Genomic DNA, 18,966 nt, shown 5'->3' with positions numbered 1-18,966 from the left:
AAAATATAACATATAAGGTGTCCTCATTTTTGTATTTTAATGTCGTTTAAAAAAAATATATATAACATATAAGATTTCCTCATTTTTGTAATTTAAAATCATTTTTAAAAATTCAAAATATAACATATAAGAAAAAATCTAATTTTTTATTATATGGTTAATGTGATTGTTTAATTTTTTTTAATAATATAAATTTAAACAAAAATGAAGAAGGATGCAAAAATTGTTATCAAATCTTTATTATTCATAATCATTAATTGTCATATATATGTAAATCATATTAGGTAATTCCGTAGCTTTTATTTAAGGAAATAATACACAGTTCCTATATTTTAAGTTAATATAATGTTCTCTAGTGTTATATAATTATGGAATAATGTGACACCATTAGATTAAACTATACTTTATATTAGATGCTTTAGAATTCTTTGAAATGAAATTTAGAAGGCATTTAGAGTGCCCTCTAGAATTTGAATTTTTTTTTTAATTAATACAAAATTAAGGTTCTAATTTTTCAAATGCTTCTCAATTAGTATATAAGGGATAATCATAATCAGATCCAAAACGTAATGATCATCGCATCATATAGATCGTCTAGAACTCAAAATCTATATGAAGCAATTACGATGAAAATAAATGAAAACCTCAGAACATCACTACAACATTTACTCTTGGAATAATAGTCATGATTTATTGTTCATATATTATTATGTTGATATACTATGAATGTGTTTTTGTATTGGATCTTTTTTAGTTTAAAATTAAAAACATGCCAAGGTAAAATTCAAATAAGAATCTAAATTAGATTATATTGTTACAAACATTGCGTAAAGTTTCTGATAAATTGAAACTACAATCATGCTCCAAGAAGAGCACAAGAATCTGCTGAAGTTCATACAAAGAATCCAATACAGCTTCAATAGCAAAAGGAATCATTCACCTAAACAAGAGAATACCAACTAGATTAGATCTTTTTAAGCTTCGACTTCAACTTGCTTAGGAACATGTTCAGCTGGAACCAACAACCCAAGACCCATTTTACTCTCACCACCCTTCTCCTTATACAACGGATTCGATGTAACGATCCGCACACCAGAGTCCTTGCGGATCTCCAAAACCTCAGGCAACCCATCCGAACACCCCTTGGACATTCCCACATCAATCCTAATAGCTTTATCATCACAAACACCGTTGATCCCACCGTCCTGTATCGTATGCCCCATGATCATCCTCTTAACACCAGGAATAGTCGAAAGCGCATGCTCAAGCGCCGAACAATCGCATTTATGAGGCGTTTCATCAGAAAACTTCCTCAACCACACCACAGAGTTCCCTCCTCTACAATACACAGGCGCATACCTCCCTCCTCCTCCTCCAATCCAACCCCTAACCTCCTCGTTGATCCTCTCGAGCCCATACTCTATATGCTCAGCTAAAAGACCTCCATGAACAAACACCGAGTCTCCAACAACAGCAACCGTCTGATTCTTGGACAAGAACCTCTTCGCAACGGGACCTTCAGGTCTCAACGCAGCGATCCTAGCTCTAATCCCTTCGAAGCACTCGGCTTTAGCACGTGGGAAGCACGTGGGGATCCCTTCGTAAGGATCTTTAACATTCTCAAGACCTTGGCACAAGCTCTTCATCTCGTTCCCTAAGCAATACCAATCTAACCAAACCTGAACTTCCTCTAATCCTTTCTTGGTAACATACCTAAAGTCACCTTCTACGTTCATGATCTCGTGGTTCCCGTTCATAGTCACGATCTTACCTCCTGACCTCTCGGCCTCTCGCTTCAGCCTCTCGAGGAAGTAGAGAATCTTCATCTCATCTCCGCCGCGATCGAGCACGTCGCCGACCTGAACCACCATGGCGGATCCGCCTGTCCATCGGTCAGACGAATCGATCAATCCGGCGAGTCTGAACGCTTCCTTGGATTTCTCGAGATCGCCGTGGAGATCGCCGATTGCGACGAGGCGGTCAGGTTTCTCGAAACGCGTTTGCGGGATCTCGTGCGGTGGAGTGGGATCGTGCGGCGGAAAGATGCCGGAGAAGGAGTAGTCGACGAAGGTGTCGACGAAGGAGGAGATGAGATTTGGGATGTTTTTGCAGATTCCGTTGGGGTTTGTTTCTCTGCTTGACATTTCTCGATGTGGGTAGTTCGAGTAGGCGAGGAAGCAATAATGGTGAAATACAATGCGTTTTATTTTGTTAGTTTTGGAGTGCATATATTATGCCTGGAATTGAAAGAACCAAATCAAATTACAATATCCGAACTGAACCGAACAATCATGGTGGTGTACCAAGACTAACCTTTCGATCTATGTGTTGGTTATTATATACGTAGAACAATGCGCTTTAGTTTGTCAATTAAAAGGTAATTTATTCCATAATAAATTATGGCAAATCTCCAAAATAGCACATTTCTAAGTTTATGTCACAAAAATAGCCTCCAAAAACTAAAATGACCAAAATAGCATTTTATCTTTTGAAAAATTTAAATTTTTTTTATTTTTCGAAATTTGAAATCTTATCTCAAAACCCACTCCCCAACTCTAAACCCTAAAACCTAAACTCTAAACCCTAAACTCTAAACCATAAACCCTAAATCTTAAATCCTAAATCTCACCCCTTAACTCTAAACTCTAAATCCTAAACCCCACCCCTAAACTTTAAACCTTAATCTCTAAACCCTAAACCTTAAATCCTAAACCCCACCCATTAACTCTAAATCCTACTGTCTAAATTAATTTACCATTGAGATATAAGTGTATATTTATCTCTTTTGATAAAACATTAAATGCTATTTTGGTCATTTTTATTCTTAGAGGTTATATTTATGACAAAAACCTTTTTAGTGCAATTTTAGTCATTTTCTCAATAAATTATTTAAATTATGAATACTTTATAGATTATCCTGAGACAAAACCAAATAGATTGATTAATATGGTCAATAAAACGTAATATTCTGACTTTTTAGGTATTAGGCAAACAAAGGTCTGAAATTCGAACAAATATGTTAATTTTTTACATTCTAGAAAATAAAAAGTTTAGTGTAATAATCTACGCCAACATGTGTGTTTTGGGCCTTTTGGCGATCATTAAAAAAAATTGCTTATCATTTCGGGTTGGGCTTTGGATCCCCCAAGTTGTATGGGCTTGTTCTTGTCTGGTTTAATCAAGAACTCGTCAGATATTAAAATACTCAAATCTGACGGTTACAATATACAGCACACACAATCATTTTGTATCGGTTACAGGTCAAATTGAATTGTAGAATTATTTATATTGGTTGAGATAAACCTAGGTTTTTAAAACCAAATCTAGGCAATTAAACCATTTTCTTATTCGGTAAAACCCCTATTCGAAACTACGCTAGCTCTAGGCGCTAGTCATGCGCTTGTTCTGACAGCCTGGAAAATGATCGCTCTTGAGAATCGTCTTCTTCCCGAGTACAGATCCGTCTCTAAGCTTTATCACCTGCTCTGGCTCTTTCGGTATAGACGCCATCTCTCTCATCCAACACACACTTCTCACCTCCGACTCTTCGTTTCACTCTTAAAACGACAAATATCCAACGCCAATGCGAATAGGATCGCAGGAATATTCTCGAAGACAGCGAATGAGAAGGAAAAATCTTAAAGAGATTGGGCTTTAGATAGATGATGAAGAAATGGATAAGGTCGCGAGGAATAGAACGAATCGAATATAAGAAAGAGATAGAGAGATAGAGAGGTGCTCACACGCTAAATTGTTCAGCTTTAATTAACTTCCAGGGAGAACTTATATGTAAATACATCATAGATTGGTAGGAGTATTTATTGCATAATAAATTTATGCAAATAGTAATCAGAATTAATTATAGAACTTTTATTCTGTAGAAAGTCATAACGAGAAAACCATCGAGAAGGTTCCCTTTTTTTATTTGTGGGTTGTGATTAGATAAAACCAAACTTTTGTATAGTCTTCACGTTCTATTTGTCAGGTTTATGTACGTTTTTGTCAAATGTTGGATTTTGGAAATGGGCAGACTCTCTGATAAAAGAAACATTATTCGGTAAATCAAATTGCTAGATGCTGATATATGATGCTAACTGTAATCAGTTAATGATAATCATAGTCTAAAACTCTAGTTTAAACTAATCCATTTATGTCAAATAGTTCTACACTAATCAGATAAATAATATTAACTTTCATGGTAATCACGAGACATGTATGCACCCACCCTAAACACCATGTTCGTTCTTAGTTTAATAATATGTAAGTCGTTAATTACAGCTTTCAGAATTTACAAGCTGCGCTATACTAACTACATAAATCTTGTTCAAGTGTTGCAGGCCTAAATAATCTCAACATTTACCTAGTCAAAACCAAAAAAAAACTTAAATACAATATACTGTACTATTCACTAAATAATTTTTCTTTTCCCCAAGCAAGACAAGATTCACCGTGTCCCTGTTGAAAGTGTGTCTGGTTGAACAAAAGTAGAAGCTGTGTCAGTATTATTGCAACATTTTAATATTATTTTAACACCGTCAACGATCTATTGTTGTTACTTGTTAATTTCCAATTATGCAGGTTGTTATATTAATTTATTCTTAGTTTTTATACCATTGGTCGTGTTAAAAAAAGTGAAAAAGACCATCATGCGTTTAAATGTTTTAAGACGTTTTCTTCTACATCTGTTCGTTACTTGTGAGGTTCAATGAAACTCATTCATCTACCCCACAGGCCGCAGACGTCGAAAATCTATGGCTACAAATCTAATTTGCCAGATATTTAAATGCAGTTGTTTTGTTTCATAAGTCACAATCGTAGATTCACAGAAATATCGTCTGTAGATATGTCGCGACTTGCTAAAGTGTTAAAGTATATATAACACTTGTTTAAAATAAAATTGAATTTTATGTTATGCTTATCTGCCTGTAAATATTTGGATAAGTCACGATTTGCCAAAGAATAAAATGAAATAAACAAGGAGGAGCATGGGAGATCGTGTTAATGCGGGCCATATCATTCATACTCTAGTAAATTGATGGGAATTTTAAATGTTTAGATGATGTTGTGTTTACCTGCCCTACTACTATGAGATTGGATCCAAATTCGAAATGTTGAAACATAATAAAGAAGATAAACGAGTGGTGTGACCTTAAATTTTCTTGCTTATGTGACAAATTATTTTCTGAATTCTCTTAGCGAGATTTAATTTAAGTTTCAAAAATAACCTAATAACATTGAAAATTAGCTCAACTTTGAATAGAAAAATGAAAACTATGCCAACCCCAGATTAAAATTTAGTCTGGAATAAACATGTATAATTTTCCCTAAAAATGAATAAACACTCAAGTATTGAAATTCCTTTATTGAAATGGTATTAAAATTGACCGTTTTTAAGTACAAAATTCAGTTTTTTTTTTCTTCCAAAAATGTTACACTTTATAAAAGAAAAGGTTAAAATCCCTTGCATGTGGGTCATAGATTCCATTACTTATTTTCCTTTTCTCTTAAACATCAGAACCCACTAATACAAAATTCAATTCCTTTTGAATTTTTTTACACTATAAAAGAAAGGTTAAAAATCTTTACATGTGGTTTTATAGAATTCCATTATACTTATTTTTCTTTTATTTTTAACACCAGAATCCATTAAATAGGTTTGAAGCGGTTACCTAACTTGGCATTAAGCTCTTGTTTCCCCTTTTAATCCGAGCGGTCCATTATTAATCAATCTTCAGATAAATGTAATAAGATAACGAAAATGACATTAAGCGCGTTTGCGTTTGAATAATGGCGTGCAAGCAAAGCGAAAAAAAAATACTTATATCTAAAAGGAATCTGAAGGGCAAATAAAATTAAAAAAAATAAAAAAGAAAAACGACGAGGAACAGAGAGAGACGAAAAGGAAGGCGAAGAATCAAAAGCCATTGCAGCATTTCTCGACAGGCGTTTACTCGACATTAGAGAGAGAGAGAGAGAGAGAGAAAACAAACAAAAGAGAAAGCTTCGAGATGGATTCAAAGCCAGAGATTCTTCGTTAGAGAGATAAAAAAAAGGGGATTATGAGTTGTAGGAGAGTGCTGAAGTCGATACAGGCCTTGGCGGCTCATACTTTACTCTTCTGTTTCACCCTCTTCTTGGTTCTTAAGCTCGATCACACCCTCTCCTCCTCATGGTGGTCAGTCTCTCTCTCTCTCTCTGTAATCGCTCTCTGTTGTCTTAAATTGGGTGCATGAATCATCTTTGGGTTGGTTCTGTTTTCATTTTTTGAGGTCACACACGATTGAAAGTTTGGACCTTTTGAAGCGAGAGATTGTCTTTCTGATTGTTATCTCTACGGAAAGTATCAGTTTTTTTGCTTGTCTAGTTTCTTTGATAGGATCGAAAGTCAATTGCTTTCCTCTAAAACCAGTTTCAGATTCCTTTGTCTCTCTATTGTCTCGCTGTTAATAGTAGTAACTTAGAAAACAAAAGAGAAGCACTCACTCACGTTAGCTGTTGCAGCTTTTGGAAACTCATTTATGTATATATGTATTTTCTATTTAATACGCATCCTCTAAAGGTACTGCCTTTACCAATTGATTATGTGTAGGGTTTCAGATTTTCACTATGGCTTTGCCAGTTACATCTCACTTTCCTTAATTGGTACAAACTTGATCAAATTGTTTCTGTTTATATGGTTTTATGTAGGATGGTATTTTTGCCTCTGTGGGCTTTTCATGCAGTTGTTGCAAGAGGAAGGTTCTCCCTTCCTGCTCCTGTTGCTCCCCGTAACCGTCATGTATGTCCTCTTTTTTTAGCAAACTATTACTCAAAGTCCTTCCTAATGATAATAATAAGTTTTGTTTATGATCCCTTTTTGTTTTGTACAGTGGGCTCCATGTCATGCTGTTGTTGCCACACCGTTGCTTGTAGCATTCGAGTTGCTGCTCTGTATATACCTCGAGAGTTCTTATGGTAAATAAAAGCTTCACCTTCACATGTCACACTCACACCCGGGGTTTGTTTGTTTGCTAGTGTAGTATTTAAATCCTCTGGTGATCTAGTTTATTTGGCATGTGAACTGATTGATAATAAAATGTGATGGCTCTGATTCTCAAAGTTTCATCTTGGGGAACATCACAAAAGAGTTATTCATCGGATTGTGACGTCTTGTATCCTACATGACAGGTAGCTGGCCACCAGCTGTGAGCTTGAAAGTTGCATCTCTACCGTTATTGGCATTTGAAGTAACCATACTCATAGACAATCTGAGGTATCGAAACCTTAAATGTTTAAATTACTACCAAACTGAATCATATAAATTTGAAGTTCTGAATTACTGCAAGCTTTGTCTTCAGAATGTGTCGAGCATTGATGCCAGGAGATGACGACAGCACAAGTGATGAAGCAATATGGGAGGCACTTCCTGTAAGTCCACCTGTGTTTCTTGAATTATTTTAAAGCTCTTGATGTTCAGCTGCTTTAGTCTTTGCAATTTGTTTAAGTATTGTGGTAACATCTATCTGTTACACATGAATGAGAAATGGTCTCTAGTTTTCCAATAACACAACTTAGTCTCGAGATTATCGTTTATGAAATGAGACAGGAGAGAACCTTTTGATCAATATCTGTTATCGTCCAGTTTCCACAAAACGGGCTTAGGTTTTTTTTTTTCTTTTAATTTTTCGTTGATGGGTAGGAGAAACTAATTAGCACTCAAAGTGAACATTTTATATGCTTTTTTCCTGTTGTCTGCAGCATTTGTGGGTTGCTATTTCCATGGTGTTCACGTTGGCTGCTACCTTCTTCACACTCCTAAAGCTATCTGGTAATATTGCGTCTCTCGAATGCCTGCCTAAATAGTTAGTCTTACTTGATCTCTGTCTACTGAAACCCTATCTTCCACATAACTTGTTATTGTGTTCCTTCCTTCTTATCAGTTCCTCCTTGTTTTATTTCGAATACAGGTGATATAGCTGCTCTCAGCTGGTGGGATTTATTTATAAATATTGGGTATGCTTTGTATTTCTTTGTATAAGTAGTTTTGTGGGTGGTGGAAATAATCAGGAAGGTGATATATGTGAAAATGATTTGCCTGCAGAATCGCCGAGTGCTTTGCTTTTCTTGTTTGTACAAAATGGTCCAACCCAGTGATCCATAGAAGCTCGCGCGCCAGAGAAACGGCTTCGTCTTCAACCTCTATAAGATATCTCGACTGGAACAGTGGCCTGGTAGTTCCCCCAGAAGATGATAGACACCAAGATAGGTTCTGTAGCCTACAAGATATCGGTGGTCACATGTTGAAGATTCCCGTCATTGTATTTCAAGTTGTCCTTTGCATGCATCTAGAGGTATACACCATCACATGTTTCTGTTGTCTTTCCATATAATTGTCTTTGGACATTACTAAAAACAAAAGCTGATGGTTTGGATTTTCAGGGGACTCCTGAGAGAGCTAAGGATATATCTATCCCAGTCTTGTTTTCTCCACTGTTCTTACTGCAAGGCCTTGGTATTCTCTTTGCTGCGTCTAAGCTAATAGAGAAGATCGTCGTCTTACTGCGTGGGGAAGCTGGACCAGGATTCTATTTTAGATTTTCATCTAGAGCGCATGATTGCTTGGGCTTCTTGCACCATGGTTCCAGGTGACAAACTGTTTTTTTCTCAGAAGGGTGGTTTAATCTATAAAATATTTATATATTAACAAAGTTATACTTGCTCAGGCTATTAGGTTGGTGGTCTATTGATGAAGGGAACAGGGAGGAACAAGCTCGTCTTTACATTGATGGAGAATCTGGGTTAGTTAGTATAATCCAACTTTCTATATGGTCTAACCAAAATTGCTGGTAAGCCTACTGAAGATTCATGATAATATGTTTTGAGCAGTTACAACACCTTCAGTGGTCATCCGCCTGAGATAGTCAAGAAAATGCCAAAGGAAGATCTTGCTGAAGAGGTAACTTTAGTTTCCTTTTGCTGTCGATTCTTTTCTTTTCTAGTTGCACTACTGCTTAGTTTTGGTTACATTGGATCTAATTTGATGCCCTCTAGGTGTGGAGACTTCAAGCCGCGCTTGGTGAACAAACCGAAATCACAAAATTCAGCCAGCAAGAATATGAAAGACTGCAAAATGTAAAATTTTCCTTCCTCCATGCTCCTGTGTATCCATTTTAGTATCTTTTTTTGGTGTTTCCTATATTGATTTCTCTTTCCTCTTTGGCTTAACTCTGTTCCAAATCTGTCTTTACTCCAGGAGAAAGTGCTGTGTAGGGTTTGCTTTGAAAGAGAAATCAGTTTGGTACTGCTTCCATGTAGGCACCGTGTTCTCTGCAGGTAAGATACTTCAACAAGTTTGCATTTATCACTGGATTCGATTCGTCTGGCAAGTACTAAATAAAGAAAGTAGGAGTATATGAGGTCATATCCATACAATTAGATCTCATAAAGTCCATACTTAATGTGGAGTGTAGAAGTTTGAAAAGCCTATCTGGCCATAACCGGTTCATAATATATTGTCTCTGTGCCATTTGTTTTCGTTGCAGACTCTGTTCAGACAAGTGTAAAAAGTGTCCAGCATGTCGTATAACCATCGAAGAACGGCTACCTGTATACGACGTTTGACCGTGTCTAATGTTCGAGAGAGTAGGATTTGAGGTTGATTGCTACAAACACTCATCCTTTTTTTTTTACCATCTTTGTTCCCAAACCTTTGATGTGTGTTTTGCTGAATCTTTTTATTGGTCTGAATCAGCATCAAGTATAAAAATATAGGTCTATACATGTGTCGTTTTTGTAGAATACCTCATACATACTCTCTTACATTACTTCAGTTGTAACATACAACGTTTGTATAATATCAGTCTCTCCCTTTTTGTATTGTGTAACACTTCAGTCCACGACTTGAATTACTTCGTTATGGAAAGTGACACTTGACATATAGAGTCTACACACTGTTCTAAGCAAATCTCATGAACAAAAAACATTAAAAACAAGACACTATAAAACCCCTATTTTTTCGTTTTGGCAGTTTCCACTTTCTTCTTCAGCTTCATCCCCTTCTTACGAACCGGCTGAGTCTTTGCCGGCTCCACGAGCAGCAACCGCGACATCACATAAGCCAAAAGCTCTTCACGGTGAGAGAAGGTAAAATCCAAATGAGCATACTCAAACTCACTGTAAGAAACATCAGCAACGCCTGATTCTATCATCACCCTGTAATGTTTCCTAACCATCGAAGGCCTAATCACTCTATCTTTCTTCCCGGCCACCAAGTCCACAGGGACATCTATCAACCCGTAAAACTCTCCAAGATCAAGCGGCTCAGGAGAGCCATAAACCTCCATGTTAGCTCCCACGCTACCGTAATCAAACATTCTGAACTTCCTGGTACGTTTTATCTGAGTAAGATGGAGAGCCACACGGAAAGACACAGCAGGCATATCGTCCATGTTGTAGTGAGGCAAACCAATGACTCCAACCCAGTTAGAGCTATCTCCACCGACTACGTAACCCATCAGCGTCTGGACCAGTCCACCAACGGCTGGATAGTTGTGGAAGTCTCTAGCTAGCTTGTTGAAAAGCATCCTGAAGAATCTTGTGGGGATGTAGAAAGCTGGAAAGATTCTGGACAGGACCGGACCTAAGAGGAGGAACGAGTGCTCTATCAACGTGAAGAACAGGTTTGAGTCTTCGTGGAACCCGGCGGGTGAAAGAAGGATCAGTCTAGAGAGTCTGTGCGGTTTCTCTTCGATTCTACGGGTGATTACATACATCAGAACAGCAGCACAGCCTAGACTGTGGGAGAGAAGGCAGAGCTTGTAAGGCTGCTCTACCTCTTCTACGTTAGGTTGGTAGAGTCTCAGTTCTGAAGTTTTGATCTCGTGGATCTTCGCTATGATTGCTGGGATGTCTTCTCTTGCATGCTCGTTGATGGAGTAGCTCCAGAAACTGCATTTTGTTCAAGATCTCCATCAATAAAGAACTGTACAAGAAACCAAAGAAGTTACATCTTTCTGTATAACTCACTCTTTTGAGGAAATGTTTTTGTTCACATGATCTCTTGAAACTAAACCGCGGAAGTTCCCTAGGTAAACATCATAGCCTGACAAGCAAAAACAGTGTGAAAATATGGTTCTAGAGAAATTGTTTAAAATTACCATAAGTTGGATATCACTTTTCAAAATGTACTCGGTCAAAAATAACATAACATTTGGATTTTATGGTTTAGTATTATTGTTTAGGTTTATAAACTTCTATAAATAACTTTTAGATATATATATATATATATATAAATAATTTATGAGAGTTAATTTAGTCTTTTCCATCACAAACGTAAAATATTTATAAAATAGTTATCAATTGAAGGTAAATTTTAAAAGTGATATTAAATCTGTGGCAAAATTAGAATTCATATGAATCTCTCTACTACACATATATCACAAAGGGTACCTTGATCATACGCAGCAAAAGCTGGAGATCCAACAACTCCATTTGATACCCATCTGGAAGATAGAAGGACCATGTGAGATAAGAGAGGCAACAAAAAGTTTATCAGAGACTGTGAAACTAACCCCATTGAAGAATCCAAAGCACCATGCTGCAAGTAAACGGCCTTCCTTGCATCTCGTCTGGAAAAAGCCATAAGAGGAAGTTACTGATTACATCATAAAGGAACTTACTATAGATTCTATATATATATATATACACCTTGGTATCCTTTCTAAGAGAAGACCATATCCATCAGATGTAACAACACGAATAGCTTCATATGGATACCCAAGCTCTGTTATGACATCTTGACAAGTCCTAGTATCTGTATTGTATAAGCTCGTTATGGTTCTTTCTGTAAGGGATGAATCAGTGTCTCCTAGAGTGTAAGTCTGCACCAGTTCATCATCCGAAAAATCATCATCGTAGTCTCCTTTAGAAGAGAACCATGATGAGATTATCCCAACGGCTTCTGATGGAGAAAGTAGAAGATGTGCTGCCTTGTGAAAGAAGTCAAATACTGCTTCTATAAAAATCTCAGTACCAAGCTGAAGATCCTACAAAAACAGAACATATGATTAGGCATGCGGGTTTGGACATGTAGTTCCACATAAGTATATAACTCTTACCGAATTAACCCGAAATAAATTTTGTTCGGTTAGTTCGGTATTTGAGAATCCTACCGAATTTGTTAAATTTTGGATAAATTCGGTTATTTTGGTTTAGTTTGTTCTGAAATTTGGTTTGTTCAGTTCGGTTTTTCGGTATAGTAATTATATTTTTTTTCCCTAAGAAAACTGAAGTAACCGATTGCTCCCAACCAAAAACCGAACTCTTAGAAAAGAACTATCGAACCGAACCGAACTAACGTAAATTTTGGTTGGGTTCAAATCCCATCCCTACATATGAGAGTGTGTAAGAAAGATTCAAGAACACGAGGGGAGTGATACGCAGTATGTTTCAGCAACACAAACCTCAATGACTCCACGTCTTCTGTCAGTAGTTCGGATAGGGACATGGTGCTCTTTCCCTGGGATAGGTCTAGAAGAACGTCTGTACCTTCTTCTTGGGCTCATAGGAGAATCTTGTCTGCAAAAAAGGCGTAAAAGATAAAACGGTACCCATAGAAGTATCCTGACGGGTACCAAAACCAACCAGACTATGAACGTTATCCAATCTGTCCAATGCCTTTCGTAGTATTCAGGAAGACTAGCCCAAGAGCGCAGGGAGGTTTGAGATAAAGGTGATGGAGGCGTTGAGATACCATCACTATCTTCTTCTTCATCGTCTTCTAGAGAGGAATACTCCAAGCTGGAAGTATCAGAATCTAGAGAGAGCTCGTGAATAAAGCGGTTGAAAGAAGAGACTCCACTGCAAGTAAGGAAGTATTATATTAATGTTATCAAGGCATAACAAGAAAGGTTAAAAGAGATTTATATATACTTAAGCATCCAGCGTGGTAAACGAGGTCCACGTGGAGTAGGTCTTAGTTCCCATCCGTGAAGACCTTCAAGAACACTGGCCTTTCCAGGAATAAGAGTGAGGAGAAGGGCAGAAACTCCGTTTATGAATCTTGCAAAGTTGTTCAAAGACTCATAAGTCAAAGTTTTCACTGACCTGCACCAAAACCCAAAACATTAGCCAAAACCATAGTTTGATAGACATAAGCTTTAAAGACAACATAAGCTTCCTCCTACAATGAACACCAAAAGCAAAGAGACAAGCTCTAAGATAAACTAATATAAAGAAAACTTACCACCAATACAAAAACAATAACTGTAACTATTATAAAACCGAGTAATAATTATACTGTAAAGATGTTATTAAACTGTGATCATTATAAAACCGAGTAATAATTATACTGTAAAGATGTTATTGATCATCAGTAACTATTAATTAGCCACTAAATCTCTCAAAAATAATGTAAAAATTAGAAGCTGGAGGATATAGTCTTTAGCTCAAAAAAAAAGTCTTTAGCTCAACTACAAAAACCACTCCCTCAATTTATTTGAAATCAGAGATCACAAAAAAATCACTAAACATGCAGTGATGAATCCAAGAATCGAGCAGAGAGGAGGAACTCACTCTTTTGTGACAGCGAGAGCATCGTCAACGAACCTCTGCATGGTTTTGTCACCCTGAAGAACACAAAAACGAGTGTTTTTTCTTGCTGGTATAAACAGACTCGAGCCGCACGCAATGGGAAGATTAAAAAATGTGAGATCGGATAAATAAATGAAGGGCACGTCGGCGATTCTTACCGTCCACAAGAAGGTTGGTAGTAAAACGTTATTTAGAGAGACGTGACAGATAGTGACACGTGGATGTAGGTTAGTGGATCGGTTTTGCATGCAGATCTGGAGACATGACACGCAAGTCTGTAGTGGCGGAGAAGTTACGCCCATTTGTACTTTGTCTCTGACAATTTAAGTGTCGTGACTTTTAAGCTTGTGGTTTGAAATTTTCGTATGTTTTTATATCTACAAAGTTTCACAAAGTGCTTAGCATTTGAGTAACACGATAAAGTTGTTAGATTCAGCTTAATCCGGATTTAACTTGATTTAGTAACGTGGAAGGTTCTGATTATGAAAAAAAACTACCTATTCCACGTGTTTCCTTTGGCTTTTTCGTAACACTAAAGAAAGTAAAATAGCACTAAAATTACAATTTTTTTGTTAATGTCAAAGTTTTCTAAACTCGCAATAAAGGTAAAGATAGAAAATGTATCAAGAACAACATAGATGAATCCATGAGATGAACACATTAGCTAGTTTTCAAGTTTCTTTTATCTTCCCAGGTTCCACAGAATCTGAAGCTGCTTCTTTAAGGACACTTTCTCTGGATGTATGAAGCGCCATGTTCTTCGTACCTTCATGTGTTACCCGAGAAACTAAATATCAGCTTCTTTTTTGGGAGTCTGTGATCAATGGAAAGAAGTAACGAAAGGCAGAAACTTACTCTGATTTGGAGAACCACATCTGTTGAAACGAGCCTAATGATGCTAATATACTCCCTCCTATCCACACACTGCACATATATATATATATATAACATAACAAGGTATTTAATTACTCAAGATTCAAAATCTTAATGGTCAGTAAAGGAACAATCAATGAGTTGTGTGAACTCTTAGAAGTGAAACTATATATCAAACCTGAATCTTCTTTCTGTTGTGTTACCACTCGCCAACACTTTGACCCGAGCAGAGTGAGGAGACTCCTGAAATGAAAGATAACAGATGGATGATAAACGCTTTTCTTTAGGACATCTTAAAAAATCAAGGAAAGTTTGCAAGCGAGAGAGGACAATACTTCTATTAAGTCCTTTTCGAGACGTTCTTTCAACTGCTGCATTGATGATGTGCCACCAGCAAGCTGAAGAAAAAAGTATGAATATCTACTATACAAGTTAGGGATCTTAAGAGTTGAAAATTGATTGATACGTTACCAGTATGCTACTATACAACTCTCTCCGGATATCCACATCACATTTGTTGATGCTCTCCATGACCTGTTCAAGTTTATAAAATGGAGAGTGGAGTTAGAGTCAGTAAAGAGACGAAACCGTTTGCAGTGACTAGAGTAGAGACTACGCATTTACCATGTGTGGCAACCCACGAACAGAAGGAATCATCTCTGCATACTTCTCCGTTCCAGGAATTGTCTTGGAGGTTTCAATAAACACAGAGAGTCACTCAATAAAATCTTTGACAAAACTATTTCAGACTCAAAACAGCTCAAGAGAAGATACAATCCATAGCTTAAGCGGTGCTGAGTTTTGGTACCTGAACTATGGACGGGTTGAACATCACATCAGGAATTTTGAACTTATCAGCACCAATCTCGAGTGTCCTGCAGTATACCAACCACAGATCTTATACTTGGAAAGCAACAGCAACTGCAGCATAAACATCTGAGGCACACCAAAAAAATCGCAATAGATATATAAAAAGGAGCTTACTGGCCATCAGGAAGCTCGTAGGATGTAGTTGGGATGTTTGAATATGACTTGTCTGCAGATAAAAGCAACACATCAGGAAAACTAAGGCTACAAGATCAATGAACATTTAAAGATAAAAATACCTAACATTTCAACTCTTAAAACACTCTAGATTCTGAAGAAAAAACAATTTCTCAAACCAATGGAAGACAAAAGAGCATAACATACATACCGTCATAGGGAGTATCAGGAACCCGGCAAATAAAATCCTTGATATCACCCACTATCATTCTCTGTTGAGAAAAAAAACGCCGAGTTATTAAACAACAGAGATTTTCAAACAGGTGTAGTTATCAACTACAGACCTGGCAGAAGAGCTTGTAGCTTTCCGTGGTATCAGGAAGACCTACATCTTCAACCTGCAAGCATCCAAAGAGAGGAGATAAGATACTACACACTCCAACGACCTCTAAACAATTTGCTAGTGCTACTATCTAAACTGAAAATGAGACAAATGCTAAAATTTCTCTGTCACATTCCCCACTAAGAATATCACATCTACTATGTCAAGAACACACAATTAATTTTCAAAACCCTTTCTTGTTATGTGTCTCAATAAATAAAGGATACTCAAATAGTAGTTTCATCAACTGATCTATCTACACACCTGGAATTCCCCTGGGCGTACTTCCTTTCTCTTGAAAGAGTATCTAGGCCTTATCTGCAAAAGATATAACCAGCAAAATTCAGATAAATTGGCTCAAAAGAATAGCAGTGTAAAAATTAGTTTAACTTACTTTAATTCCTTTAGACTCCAAGCTTTTCAGTAAGCAGTCAGTGAGAAATTCCCCTCCAACTGGATTCGACACAACAGCCTGCAAGATGGTCAACAATCGGAGAGTAAAGAAAGATGGAAACACATTGGAAATAAAGATAGAAAACTTTCTCTTGCAGGAGAAAATCTAAACCCAAAGAAACAGCATCACAAAGCTTGAGTTCTAGTCAAGTCTAGTAATACATATACCTTCTGAAGGACATAGCCTTCATGCACAGGTGAAATAGTAGTTGATCCTCCACCGCTGGAACACAATATAGTATGGATAAAAGTACCATCAGTGCCTCCTCAGATTAATCACAACAAACAGAAACAAGATGACAAAAGTGGAAGCTTCCACATACTAGAGAAAAGTTTCAATAATTTTGTAGTACAAAAGTCTTACCAGTCAACAACCAATGAAGTAGCACGCCCAGTAGCAAAAGAGGTCAGAACCTAGCACCAAAAAAACTATAGTTAGACATCTGAATTCAAAAGAGCGAGCAGGAGACCAATGACACAAGGTAAGAGGGAATATACAGGATTCTTAGCCATAAACAATGCTGGAACTTTGTATTTTTCAAACATTAGCTCTGCCGCCCTGTCAGTCATACATTTGAGAAAATCAGTAACACACTCCAAGATGAATCAATATAGAAAAAAAAAGGATATATATAAACAGATAAATCCTGACTTCTCTCTCTGCTGTTGAGTGTTTAAAGGAGGCTCAGCTAGCAGCATGGGATGTTCCTTAGGATCAATCATCAGACAACTCCTTCACACATAAAAGAACATATTAGAGATGACATCAAACAACAACCAAGAAAAAGTCTAAAGCTTTATACCGTTACCTGAAAGCATGCTCCCATATGTTGTCCACCAAATCCCAATCAAAAACTATACCATCTTTGATTGGTGACAAGATCTGGTGAGTCAGAAAATACAACTTGCAGTTCATTAACAAACTTCACACTTTCAATACTAATCAAAAGAGGATAAAAAGGCTAATAACCTCCATATGATCCCGGCGGTAATTCAAGGCTTGAGATCCCACACAGAGCTTGCGTTTACCCTTCTCCTTTTCAGACTTTGAATCCTCAGAATTCGAATTTGTCTTTGCAGAATCAACATCCACATCCATTGCCTCTACTCCATCTACTGCCCCAACAACCTTATGAACACATGAGAAGAACCTTAAGTTAGTAACTCACATTGTCTGAAGATACAAGAGACCAAACCGCGATTCTACACTAACACCAAGCTCCGACTACATCAAATGATAGAATCAAAACAATAAGAAGCACGAAAGATCGAAAAAAGAGTGAGCTTTACGGAAGGGAAGACGGCCTTGGGAGCATCTTCGCCGGCGTAGCCAGCCTTGCAAGTGTGCGAACCCAAGTCAACCACTATAGCTGACACTTCATCTGTGGAACAAACCCACCACCGAAAGATTCAGACTTTGTAACGAGAGGAAAAAAAGAAAGCAAATCAAGGGTTTGAAGAGAAACCCACCTCCGCCGTACATGGCTGCCGGAGAGCTCGTCGGAGGGTTTGAACACGGGACGGTGCTGAGTGCAATCTCGGTGTCAGACGAAACGGAGCACGAGTGTTGTCTAGACTATAGAAAAGCTCGAATCCTCTCACTGAAGAACGAACCTTCGATAAATTGTATTTACTACAAAAACTATTGATTTTATTAAAAATTATTATCATTAAAAAGTGTATTCAATTTGAGAAAATTACCCTAGGAAACACATTCAATACCATTTTAAAGCAAACAGTAATTGGCAACAAATTTGGAAGAGAGAGAAAGGAGAGAGAAAGGAGATCTGAGATCGGATCCGGCGTACGGCCGGCGCGTGAGCGTCCGTGCCGGCGTCGGAACCTTTCTCTTTCCGTCAAAGAGGTTTTTTTTTGCTTCTTTTCCGTCGCCTATCACCGAACGCCTTGTCGGAGCTCTGGATTGGAGCCATCTTCCAAAGGTGGTTCTCCGCTTGGAGGGAAGACACGCTCGCGTCGAGGCCCATGGCGTGAGAAGATAAGCTTGCATGTTTAAGTGGTGATTCCGGGAGATGGAGGCTATCACAGATCCGTCGACGCCGGCTTTTCTCCGGGAGGTGGACGCTTCCTCAGCTTCGCCGTCGCCGGTTCAAGTTCCCGGGAAGGGGAGGTATTCTCTGCTCCGTCTTCGCCGGCGCTTCCTCAGCTTCGCCGTCGCCGGTTCAAGTTCCCGGGAAGGGGAGGTATTCTCTGCTCCGTCTTCGCCGGTTTTAGCTCCGGAGGGTAGAGGCTCACATAGCTCTACGCTGTCGGTTTTGGTTCCGGAGGGTAGAGGCTCACTAGCTCTACGCTGTCGGTTTTGGACCCGTAGTTTTTTGGGGTTTGGTTACTAGTTTGGCTTTGGTGGAAACTGCGTGGTGGCTCTTGTCGTCAAGGTGGTTGTTTGGGTCAGAATGGATGAGATCTCGGTATAAGGTGAAGCTTTCCATCATCGGTGACGACGACAAGAGAAGGAAAGCTGAGGTCTTGAGTCTCGGGCTTAAAATGCCCAGTAGACGATGTGTGATGATTGGGATGAGCTCTCGGTTAGTCCGATGACGCTCTCCGTGACAAGTTCGGCGGTGTTGAGCCGTTCGGCGGAACCGCCGGGATGAGACAAGAAGAGGATAAAGCCCACACGTGCCGCTGGATCTGGGCAGTGTCGGTGATGGGCCTTTCGGCTTTAAGCCCGTTTTTTTAGTCTGTTG

At 38.1% G+C, this 18,966-nt stretch overlaps 4 protein-coding genes across 4 annotated transcripts; 1 reads left to right on the top strand and 3 right to left on the bottom strand.

The window, feature by feature from the left end:
* Nucleotides 1–780: 780 nt before the first annotated feature.
* On the bottom strand, nt 781–2,239 carry LOC106307691 (uncharacterized protein At1g18480-like). The gene has a single exon (XM_013744712.1). It carries the CDS (start codon nt 2,226–2,228, stop codon nt 975–977), a length of 1,254 nt encoding a protein of 417 aa, XP_013600166.1. The 5' UTR covers nt 2,229–2,239; the 3' UTR covers nt 781–974.
* A 3,814-nt stretch (nt 2,240–6,053) lies between these two features.
* Nucleotides 6,054–9,855, top strand: LOC106312456 (the record flags this gene model as incomplete). The annotated part of the gene is given in 14 exon segments (XM_013749992.1): nt 6,054–6,175; nt 6,688–6,778; nt 6,870–6,954; nt 7,168–7,252; nt 7,338–7,407; nt 7,738–7,807; nt 7,947–7,992; nt 8,081–8,330; nt 8,419–8,624; nt 8,703–8,777; nt 8,866–8,935; nt 9,031–9,111; nt 9,233–9,312; nt 9,522–9,855. Coding segments are annotated over 14 exon segments (1,404 nt in total). The 3' UTR covers nt 9,601–9,855.
* A 37-nt stretch (nt 9,856–9,892) lies between these two features.
* On the bottom strand, nt 9,893–13,652 carry LOC106312455 (lipase 1). Its single transcript, XM_013749991.1, has 8 exons — nt 13,552–13,652; nt 12,910–13,083; nt 12,441–12,837; nt 11,686–12,023; nt 11,550–11,606; nt 11,428–11,480; nt 11,005–11,080; nt 9,893–10,926 (listed from the first exon to the last, which is right to left on the bottom strand). Exons 1-8 carry the CDS (start codon nt 13,590–13,592, stop codon nt 9,987–9,989), a joined length of 2,076 nt encoding a protein of 691 aa, XP_013605445.1. The 5' UTR covers nt 13,593–13,652; the 3' UTR covers nt 9,893–9,986.
* Nucleotides 13,653–14,102: 450 nt separating this feature from the next.
* On the bottom strand, nt 14,103–17,896 carry LOC106309593 (actin-related protein 4-like). The gene is made up of 20 exons (XM_013746649.1): nt 17,732–17,896; nt 17,552–17,643; nt 17,232–17,390; nt 17,071–17,144; nt 16,914–16,994; nt 16,760–16,820; nt 16,626–16,675; nt 16,430–16,484; nt 16,203–16,280; nt 16,073–16,126; nt 15,771–15,824; nt 15,638–15,698; nt 15,427–15,478; nt 15,251–15,317; nt 15,067–15,129; nt 14,914–14,976; nt 14,778–14,840; nt 14,621–14,685; nt 14,425–14,493; nt 14,103–14,335 (listed from the first exon to the last, which is right to left on the bottom strand). Exons 1-20 carry the CDS (start codon nt 17,742–17,744, stop codon nt 14,290–14,292), a joined length of 1,320 nt encoding a protein of 439 aa, XP_013602103.1. The 5' UTR covers nt 17,745–17,896; the 3' UTR covers nt 14,103–14,289.
* Nucleotides 17,897–18,966: the final 1,070 nt, after the last annotated feature.

The sequence above is a fragment of the Brassica oleracea genome, chromosome C8 (genome assembly GCF_000695525.1).
Source record: "Brassica oleracea var. oleracea cultivar TO1000 chromosome C8, BOL, whole genome shotgun sequence".
Lineage (NCBI taxonomy): Eukaryota > Viridiplantae > Streptophyta > Magnoliopsida > Brassicales > Brassicaceae > Brassica > Brassica oleracea.
Note: the sequence above shows the minus strand (reverse complement) of the source record. Positions and strands in the feature narration are given on the sequence as shown.